The sequence below is a fragment of the Gavialis gangeticus genome, unplaced genomic scaffold (assembly GCF_001723915.1).
Source record: "Gavialis gangeticus isolate Ggan-Ray unplaced genomic scaffold, GavGan_comp1, whole genome shotgun sequence".
Classification (NCBI taxonomy): Eukaryota; Metazoa; Chordata; order Crocodylia; family Gavialidae; genus Gavialis; species Gavialis gangeticus.
In genome coordinates this window covers 31399346-31410528 of record NW_017728997.1, presented here as the reverse complement: position 1 = coordinate 31410528, position 11183 = coordinate 31399346, and the positions used below count along the sequence as shown (strand labels likewise).

The window sequence follows — 11183 nt, the reverse complement described above, 5'->3', positions numbered from 1 at the left end:
GCTCCATGCTGCCGCTGTTCTGCCTCTTGCAGGGAGCGGTGTGGGGGAGCTGAGGCCACCACTGCTGGCCCTGGCTCCCCCACTCTCTGTCCGGTCCTCGGTGCCACTTCAGAACCATGGCAGCGGTCCCCCACACTTGGAGCAATTTGACTGGCTGCTTCTGTCAGCTAATCAGAGTGCAAATAAAGTGTGACAGACAGGCTTAAGCTTTTATAGTATTAGAATTGCTGAGGAATAGGAATATGATGAAGGGTTCTACATCTATCTTGTTTACCATAAAAATATTTTCAAGAGGTTAATCTAGAGCAGTGGTTCTCAACCTTTTCTGTACCAGGACCCATCAATGACCAGTCCCAGTAAACAGAGTAGAAAACAGCCCCTCGGCCCTGCCAGTGTCCCTCACTCCCAACCCACAGCCCCCTACCCCTGCTGGTACCCCCCACTCGTGACCTGCTGCTCCCCACTCCCAGGCCCTAGCCCCCACTGTGTGGGGCAGGGTGGAGCATGTGTCCCCCCAGATTTGTGCACCAACAGCAGGCATGGGACTGTAGATTGACTGGACTGGCACAGGCAGGAGCTGCCTCCGTGGCCCAGTGAGTGGGACTCAGCATGAAAGGGCAAAGCAGGGCAGCAAGATTCACTGGACTTGGGGGGAGGGGGGAGCGGGGGGGAGGCACTGCCCTTACTTGCTCCCACTGCCAGCTACTTGTATGCCAGGCCGCAGCACTACCCTGCCTCCATGGCCCAGACACCACCGCCGCTCCCCTCAGGCCACAGCTCTATCCCAGAGAGGAAATGGGATAGCAGGCAGTGTCACCTGTGTGTCCCCCCTCAACATCATCTATGCCACCCTACCCCCCTCCCACAGACTTACCTGAAGGAAGCTGCGGAAGCTGTTCTGCACACTGCCTGGCTGCCACGTGAACGTGCACGTAGCACCCTCTGCCTGATTGCCCTCCACCTGCTCCCTCCAGCCCCAAGCAGCCCTTTGTAGGCTGGAACTCTGCTAGCCAGCAAGGGGAAACGCACCGTTTCCCATGCTTTTCTCCTTTAAAAGAGAATCCATTTTTTAAAGTTTGTCCATGACCTTTTCATATATGCTTGCAACCCACTTCAGCGTTTCTCAACCTGAGTTGTGACACAGATCTACAGAATGTTAGTATAGGAACTTAAGCTTTGGCAGCATGCTGCCAAACTGGTTGCTACCTTCAGCCCTACAGGATTCCCTTTCTCCAGGAATAAAGACATGCAAGAGAAGCAGTTTTTCTAAATCAGTCATGACAACGCAGTTGTCCATTCGGTTACAAACGTGTCACATCAGACCTACAGTAAGCAATTTTCTTTCAGTTAGCTGGTATTTGCTTTAAAAAATGAAAACTGGTTATATATTTTTCCAGAACACACTGCCAATTTAACACTTCATAGAGACCAAGATTCTAGTCTTTCCTGATGCTGTAAACATACCAGTCATTTCAGAGAGAAGCAAGGTCCAGATCACTAGATCTATAAATAAAATGTGTACAAAAGTGTAAACACTGTCACTGTATTTGGAGCCGTGTGCTGCGTTTCTCAGTGGAAAACTATAGTTTTCAGTCTGGTCTGTGTAACCCAAAACAAACAAGCAAAAAACACCATACACAATCTGATCTTTGCTCATATACCATTTCAACGGGCCAACTATTTCAGTAATCACCAGAAAATTTCTCCATTACTACACAATTCCCTGAGGCTTGAACAATATTATACAGATAAATTAATTCTTTGCTTTCTCTTCATGTATTTGGCACCAACTAAATATGCATTAGTCTGCATACACTGTTTGGGAGAAGGAGCATGCAGTCTCTTAAAAGGGGAGACTGTAGGATATAATTATTCATATTCAATGACATGGTCCATATTGAACATATTTAAATATGAGCTAGAGCAGTGGTCAGCAACCCCCCGCACATGTGCCGAGCATGGCACACAAGGCCATTTTGCTTGGCGCACCACTGCCAGCCAGGGCTCTAAGCAGCTGCTGCCAGCCACAGAGGCCAGGCTGCTCCCAGCAGGCAGCTGGGAGGCTGCAAGCCCTGCTTCCATGGGCCAGCTGTACCTGGGAGGCTGCAAACACCTGCTCCAGGCTCCAGCATGCCGGCATTTCAGCACCTTGCAAGGAAGACATTGTATTTTTTTTCAGCACTCTGGCCAAAAAACGTTGCCTACCCGAGCCAGAGGATCAAACATTGGGTTGGGACCCAGTTTTATTCCCAGTTCTGCCACCAGTTTCCCAGATGATCTTGGGCAATTCAGTTAATTTCCCCCATGGTTCAGTTGCCCCATCCCTAAAAAAAGAATAGTGACATCCCTGATAAAGTACTCTGCCACTGACTTGTGGGGAAAAAAAAAAAAAATCACTATTATTAATATGCTGAACACCCTTCTTAGTTTGAAATTGGAGCAATCTCATTGCCTTTCTGAATTTACAATTGATCAAAATGTTAAAACAACATGGATTAAGTTCCATCTCCAAATAAATACCAGTACTACATAGCTGAATCCATTATACAAACCAGACAAAAGTTATATGAACAATCATACTGAGACAGAGCAAGATGTGGCAAACACTCATGAAGTATATCTTGAAACATGCAGCCTGATCTTCAAATGCTCAAGGCACGTTATGTACAAAACCACATCCTGCTTTACCTTGATGCCAATATACTATGCCTATCTAGGTTTCTATATGATTTAAATTGTTGCAGGGAAAACGAAGTAGATGAATTCGTCCAAGAACAGATTTTTGATTATGTGGTTCAATTAAGCCAGGCAGTTCACAGCACAGAGAACACAGGAGAGAACACAAAACAAGCTGCTTTATAAAAATAGAAAGGGTTTTCCTGTTATTTTCAACTAGATCTTGAAATTCAACAGGGATTTGTTTCTCCATTTACCCTTTCTTGTCTTCCTAATACAAATGATTTATTATACACACATGCAGATTTTGATACAGCAAGGTGCTTTCAAAAATGTTTTATTTTTGTAATGCATTTGCCTGTCCTCTATATACAACATCATTTGCATGCAGCTAAGCTCCTTCATCACAGATCTGAATTTTATTAACTAAGCTTTAAACATTTCAGGGACATATTACTGATACACCACTAAAAAGGCAATTATAACTTGCTAGATAAAGAGAAAGTGTTAGAAAAAAGCTAAGGCTGGCTTTGCATACAAGGAAAACTATACCATATTAGTTGGTTGGGAAATGATTCTTGGTCTCACACACAGCTGTAACTGTCCCAGAAAAGCATTAAATGGATTGCAGTTCACCGAAACTGTGATTTTACCCCTAAAGTTCATTTCAGTCAGTAATCTCTCTAACTTTTTATAGAACAATAAATCAAAGTGGAGCAAAAGAGAAATGCAGAACAAATTTGCATATAGGAACAGGTTATATATCACCACACTCAAAACTACATTGATGAAAGTTCACCCAGGGCTCTAGCCTTCACTATAAATGGGAAAGGAAGGATGATGCCTTGAAGGGAAGGATTGAAGTGCAAATGCCAAATGTCTGCACCCCCTGAATACTCTGAAGTACAGTTCTGGAAGTAAAACACCTTGGCAGCTGTATACAAGTTAGGGATAAAACTAAAGAAGCAACCATGCAGCTCCATTAGTAACACCCTATGCATTGGGAACATACTGGCCACATAGGCCATCAAACCTCCAGGAACAGCATCAGAACAGCTTGTACCTTGGGCAGACTGTTCCTCAGAAGGCTGCACACACCCCATTTACTTGTGCTGTGAGCTGCCATCATGAGGAACACTACCACACTCAAAAAAATTGCAAGTAGATGAAAGTCACCCCTTCAGGGCTGGGACCTTGTCTAGCTATGCACTGAAACATCATCTAGCACAAGGCCAGGAGCCCCATAATCTCTGAAGGCTCCTGTCAAAAGTAATTATAGACAAATACCATTGATTTGATATGTTATGGAAGTGAGTGTGAAGGTGCAATGAAAGCAGGAGATGAAAAGATGACCCACTTTTTGAGGCCTACATTCTTCTCCCAAAACCCTGCTTTCCTCTGATGCAAGCTTACATAACCCAAAGATTAATTTTCTCTAAATTCAAGCTTGCCATGTGGCAGATCTTATGTGTAAAACACTTCTAGTTAAGCCTGGGAAAACGAAGTTACATAAACAAAACAAAATCCCCTTCCAAGACTGCTCCACGTGCATCTGCTGGAGAATTAGTACGTCCTAACAAATTCCAGATTCCAGCTTCGCAACACAAGAAAACTACAGCAACTACATTTTCCCCTGACCAGCAGGGTCCTTGAGCTGTTCCTGGGACTGTCTGCATGCAAGGGCTTCAGATAATTACCACAGAATAGACACATGGACAGACACACATATGAAAATCCTCCAAAAAAAAATCAAACACAAGAGGAGTGAATAGGCAACCATGATTTTTGTCTCTGCTTCTGAAGATTTCAACAATATGCTGCAATTCTTTAGCCAGTCTTTTTTAACCTGACTCCTACAGCATCCCCCCACAGCCCAACCCAGCAGGTTTGCTCTAGTGCAGACAGAACTCAGGAGGCAGGTCCTATTGGCAACTCCCCCACAGCCTGCTGGGTTACCTTGTGGCAGCCCCTTCACTGCTCTGTGCCTTGGCTTCCCCACCCAATCCTTAAAGCGACAGCAAAGATGTCTCCTCTGACTACTGTGATATAAAGGACTATGTAAGGGCTAGGTATGGTTATTCTGCAAGGATGGGAAAAAGCTACAAGGGAACAAAGAAAAGATCAGAATTAATCCATTTTTATGAAGCTCCTTAGTGGCTCCCTCACCTCTTTATCAAACTTTCATTCTTTGAGGGCTGCTCCATATATAGGAAAACTTGTACCAGCTAAACTTGAAATCAGCTCAGGTACAGCTGTACAAACTCCCAATGCAAAACACATTTAACTTTAAACCTACCCAGGTTATGTATCTAGGGCTTCTTACTACCAGCATTAGATAACGTTTGAATGATGTTGTAACCACGATGGCCCTGCGATGGTCCAGGAGTTATGCGAGAGGAACGGACCGTTGCGAGGGCCGGAATGAGGAATGCTTTACAGCTGAAAGCTCGTCTGCGTCCAGTTGGCCCAATGAAAGGCACCCCCCACCGCAGTCCTTGCCTGCTACCAACACCTCAACATAACAAAACGCTGATCCCTAATCATTCATCAGTCAGTCTAGGCAAGAGGAAGAGAAATGGTTTGCTCAGAGGTTCAAGGGAAGCAGGCCAGGGCCCTGCGTTCTCAGCTGTTTCAGTCTGAACGGGGCTCATTTTGAGTTTGTTTTCAAAAACGGATGTGAACTGAAAACCAGCGGAACCCAACAAAATGGGACCCGAGCGGCCCGGGGTCCCGAGGAGCTGCCTGGCTACAGCCCGGTGTGACGACAGCGAAATGCCTGCAGCCTCCCCGCGGGGCCGGGCTGTCACCGGCGGTTGCGGGCGTTTTCCAGCCCGGCCCTGGCCGCCTCTCCGCTCAGCCGGGCGGACCCGTGCCCTTCGGGGGGAGAGGGGAAGGGAGGGTTGGTTTCTAACCAAGGACCCCGCAGAGGTGCCAAGCCTGGCGGAGCTCGCCGCCCCGGCCTCCCCCCGCCGCAGCACAAGGCTGCGAGCCTCGCCCGTCCGGCCCCGGCTCCCGGCGGGTGAGGGCGCGGCGCCCACCTCCTTCAGCTGCTCCATCTCGGTGCGCACGGTCTCGTACTCCAGCTCCAGCTCCTCGTACTGCTGCTTCAGCTGCTGCTTCTCCTCCAGCACGGCCAGCCCGTACTCGGCCGCCTGGATCTTCTCGCGCGTCGTCTCGCCCAGCTCCTGGAAGAGCCGCTTGATCTCGCCCCGCAGCCACTCGGGCTCCGACTCCATCACGAGCCGCGCGTACTCGTCCTCCTCCATGGCCAGCGCCATCACGGGGGCAGCGCTCACCGCCGCGGGGCTGCCATGGGCTGGGCTCGCCCCTCACGCAGCCGCCCGGTGCCCGCGGCCGCCGCCGCCGCAGAGCTCAACGCAGTCATTCAAACGGCGGCCACCGCCGCGCGCGTTGCTGGGGATCGTAGTCCAGCCGAGCCCCGCCCCGCCCCACAATGCACCGCGCCCCTGCAGCTTTCGGGGTCTCCCGGCGGGGAGGGGTGTGGCGGCGGCGGTGGTTGTGCTGTGCCCGGCTCAAGGGCATGGCCGTGGCGGCGGCTTCTCTGGGAGTCACCACGGGAAGCAAGCCCCTGGACCGTATCAGGGCCGCTCCTTCTCTTGCTCCAGGCTCTGACACTGCTAGAAACCGTGGGGATGAGGGGAGTTAGTTATGGTGGCGGCTGCCGCTAGGCCAGGTGGACGTGCCTGCCTACTCAGTGAGCACCAATGGCCTACCTCCAGCCTGAAGAAGTGTTTGTCAGGCTAAGCACATAGTCACTCTGGCTGATTTCTTCATTCATGAAGACTAGCAAGCGTGGCCATTTTATACACAAACAAGAAAAATGATTTCTGAATACTACAGTCACAGGAAGCCCTCCATGAAGAATGCTTTGCATTCAGAAACTTGTCTGTCTTATCCCAAGCATGCCATGGATCCAATAAAAGGTACTGCCCCACCTCCAGAATCTGGCCCCTGCAAAGATGGACACAGGTTTCTGAAAGCAAATTGTCCCCATGTAACTGCTTGCTCCTGTGGGGCTACTAGTGGGCATTGGTCTTTGTGGATTCAGGGCCTAATACGAACTTTCAAGCACTTATTCAGATGCATAACTGTTGAAATCAAGGTGACTGCTATGGAGGTGAATACCAGGCACATTAATAAGGGTTTAAAGATTGAGCTAGAAAGTGGGATGGACAAAGATTCACAGAAGTTGAGGGCTGAAAAGGACCTTGTGAGATCATTGAGTCGAGCACCCCCTGCTCTGAGCAGGAAAGACTGCTGGGGTCAAATAATTCCAGTGAAAACACAGGAGGGAAGAAGGCCAGAAAGGGAAAGGAAAACCAAGATAGCCAAGATGAGAGAGTGCATTTGCTTTTAAAGGTGTGTGCATGCTTCTTGAGAGTTCTGCTTTTGTTTGTTTCAAAATGAAAGCTGTTATATTGCATCATGATAGAATTACTTGGTTACAAGAATCAATCACAGTTATTGCACTGACAGAAGGCAGGGTGTGGCCCCCAGAGACACTTTCATAGGTGACAACCTACTTAAATGATGCCTTCATAGCATCTGATGAAGTAGGCCTGTTGCCTGTGAAAGCTTATGCTTCGAATGAATCAGTCTGTAAGGTGCCACCCTGCCCTGCATTTTGCCTGACTTTAGACTAAATACAGTTAACTACCCACTCTCTGCTAGTTACGTACTGCAAAGCTTCACACATTTTTACTTTCGCTCACTCAGAGTACTTATTTACTAATGTGAATATTTTAAATTTAAAAAAACACCCCTGAATTGTCTTGGCTGAGACTCTTATCTCTTAGAAGGTGATTGCTATATTACTACTTTTAATATAATTAATTCTTCTGTCACTGATCTCATCTGTCTCTGAAGTCGATAAGCAGGGAAGTAAAAAGATGAGGTTCTTGCTTCCAGGGTGGTTACAGAGTTACAGGGACAGAGTATATAAAAGGAAATTGCAGGAGGCTTTGCATGGGAGACAGTTGGGGAAAACAATAAAAAGAAGAAATGTAAAAAGCGTATGGAAAAGCTATTTGTTTGGTCTTGTTTGTTTTCTCTGATCTTTACATTTTTTAATTTTTTCAGAATAGGTATAGACACAAGGGGCAAAGGTGATTAATGACAGTAAGTGAGACGGAAGTACTCCCACAAATAGGTAACAAAGATTCACAGTTGCCTTTTAAGACCTTGATCTGGTGGAAAAACATTTAAAGCACATGCATAACTATAATCACATGAGTAGTCCCACTCAGTTCAACAGAACTCATCTATTTAAAGTTGTGCACATGCTCAGATGTGTTCACTATGTAAGAGCTGTAATTGAGAACAAGCCTGCAAATGACTAGAATGGGGAAGGGGGAAAAAACCCAACACATCAAGCAATAGAAACATGGGCAGGTTTCTGTAGCAGATCTTCACTGCAAGGTATTATGTTATAAAATACAGGAGACAGTTCATGATTAGCATTTCAGAATAGCAATAGTACTCCTGGACCTATGCAGCTGGGCATGTGGCTCTGGACTTCAAAGGGTTGCAAACCACACTTGCAAACCCAACCTGCCAGTCAGACTATCAGATTTGGTTCTCATATTTATTCATTTAACTGATCTATGGTGGAGAAAATCACTATTCCTACCGTACTTGCAGCTCTGTGTCCTGATTGTCTGGTTCTTGTAGAACAGATCACCAGAAATGAGTATCTTACAACAGCTAAATGAAGAATCATGCCACTGCTTATGCAGAAGTGGGTCATGGTCATTTCTGGACAGACAGCTGGAAAGGATGCATATCATTTTACAAAAGCTACCTTAAAAAGAAGTTAGCAAGTAAATTTGTTTATGACAGCAAACCTATTATAATTTTACTCACTAGCTATAGAACGTGTGCGAGTGCATGTCTGCGCCCAGTAAGTCTTCTACATGCTGACAGGAGTACTAAAACCCCTTCTTTTTTCTAGTATTTCAGATCCACAACTCAGTGGCTGCATAGTGTTCTCCAGCTATAATTTGGGAATAAAAGTATTTTCCTCCTTCCTAGGGTTCTAGTGAAGCATTAGCACTCTAGACTGAGGCCCACAGGTACTACAAAAATGGGGGCTTCTCTGCACCTAATATAGATTTTTGCATAAGGCTTGATAGGCTTATGCAGAGGGAAAAACACAATGCTGCACAAGTAGCCTCCTTACCATCTTAATACCACTTGAAAAAGGCAGCGCTTTGCAGTGGGGAAATGTAGTCAACTAATGTGGCAAGGTCCCTTACAATGAAAGGCTGAATGTTACCAAAAAACAGTAAACAGACCCAGTAATGAGGTAATTACTCTCCCAATTAGAATTAATTAATGTATAAGACACAATGAAGGGATAAACAGTGTGAGCCAAACTCTGCTCTCAGTTGCACCAGTGTGAGTGAGTATCTCTAGTCAGTGGAGTTACTCCAACTCTCCACAACTGTAACTAGGAGCACAGCTCAGCCCTCTCAAAGTCACCTGGACAGCTTGTCCGGTTTGGTCACTGCTTCACCCTCCTTTGCTGAAGCTCAGAATTTCAACTCCATCAAAAATAATTGGTACTAAATTGCTAGGTAAAACCCAAACAGTAAAAACAATTACCTGTTTGAGCACATGGGAGGATTAGAACATAAAACAATGGCTTTGCTTACAGCTGTAGGGCCTATTCAAGCACTTTTATCTTCTACCAATCTATAGTCATCCTGATCCACTTTGGTATGTAAGAGAACATATAGATCCCTTTAATAAAGTCTTTAATGTCTGTGAATTCAGCCTCACAGTCATTAGGCAGCCTTGGCTAGTATTTTGTTAGGGATCATGTGCCAACCCCAGACTCCACAGGGCTCACATGGAAAGGCTGTATTTTGTCATGTGAATTCTGATGTATCACCCTAATCCTCTTCCCTTTAACAAACTTGCCTGGATCTGAAAAATAAAAAGTGATGTAATCAGCCTACTGCAATTAACCAAAGTTTCTTTTGTTTTTAATTTCAAAATGTTGCAAGAGTGTTGTTAGAGGTGTATCTGTTCCAGTTTGGCCTAAGCCAGAAAACATTGACTCACCTGCTACATTGAAGATTTCAAGATTTATATATATTGCTAGTTATTTTTTTCCTCCAAATGAGTTTCACATGTCCTACAGAGAATGGCTAAAATCCCGTAGCCATTCTCTAGCCAAACTAAGTGGGCCAGTTTCTGATCTCACCCAAGATTTACATTGGTCTAATTAGCTCTATTGACTTCAATAGTCATTCTAGATTTATACCACTATGGGCACCTAAACACGTGCAGGGAGGCTGCTCCAACATGTTGTAATTACAGCACGTCAGAGCAGACTCAATGGAGTCTGCTCGTTCAACATGCTTTAGTTAAAGCTCCTCCACCACCATTTTTCAGCACAGAGATACTGATATACTTGACACTGCAGGCACTTTAATTACAGCGGCTCTTGGAGCCACTCTAATTAAAGCGCCCCCCTCCAGACCACATGTATAAGTGCTCTGTGAGATCAGGCTGTGGTGCACTGAATATGAAGGTCCTGCACTGTCACACACACATGTCAAACATGCATCTGTTTGCAAACCATACTACTTACCATTTTTCCTCTCCTGGTCTTCATTCCCTCTCAAACTACACAAGCTGGCAATTCCAGAAGCAGCACACACAGCTTCTCGCTGACAAACAGCTCTGCTTTTCACCTGTCCAGCAGGGAATCAAAGGCAAAAATGGCCAAGGTGGTAAGTGCACATTTACTGCCCTGAGGAACACAGGGTTTTTCCTGTACTTAGATTCATAGGTTGTAGGGGCTAGAAGGGACCTCGTAAGATCATTGGGTCCAGCCCCCCCTGCACTAGGCAAGAAAGACAACTGGAGTCATGTAACCCCAGGGAGGTGGCCATCCAGTCTCGTCTTGAAGATTTCCAGGGTAGATGATTGCACCATCTCTGGAGAGGGTTTATTCCACAGTCTGGACACTCTGGCTAGGGACAGATATTCAAAAAGCCCAAGCCTGAATTGATTCAATCTTTGCAGGTTAGTCTAACTTCCAGAGATTTAACTGATTTGCAAGTGGACAGACATTCACTTTTAAATCAAGAAATCCAGGCACATGCCTGCAGTGGCTCAGGCTAGAAGCCACGGGGCACTAGAGCAAGCCCTCCCTTCCCTTCTACAGAGCTGAGTGGGAGGCATGGCCAGGCCCCAGCAGGATGATATGATTTAACCCTGGATGATATGGTTTAAACCACCACCCTGCCTGCAGGGTGTGCCTGGAGGGGGTGGGGGAGAAGCAGTCCTTACCAGGTTCCCCTCCCCTTGCTGTTCAAGGGGTGGGAGTGTTACCAGACCCTGGCCCCCATCTAGCACTCTGAGGCAAAGCAGGAGTGTGGGGAGGGAGGACTGCATGCATCTGTTGTTCCAGTGAAACTGGAGATGCACACAGAGACACCTCTTAGCATTAGCTAGCAGGGGGCTGATGTGGCCAG

General features: G+C 46.4%; 1 protein-coding gene across 1 annotated transcript in view; it reads right to left on the bottom strand.

Annotated features, from left to right (window-relative positions):
- Positions 1–6078, bottom strand: part of LOC109289117 (protein bicaudal D homolog 2-like) — a 90008-nt gene extending 83930 nt beyond the window's left edge. The window contains exon 1 of the mRNA XM_019505030.1: positions 5715–6078. Coding sequence (XP_019360575.1) covers positions 5715–5954 — 240 coding nt within the window. The 5' untranslated portion in view covers positions 5955–6078. The remainder of the gene's footprint in view (positions 1–5714) is intronic.
- Positions 6079–11183: the final 5105 nt, after the last annotated feature.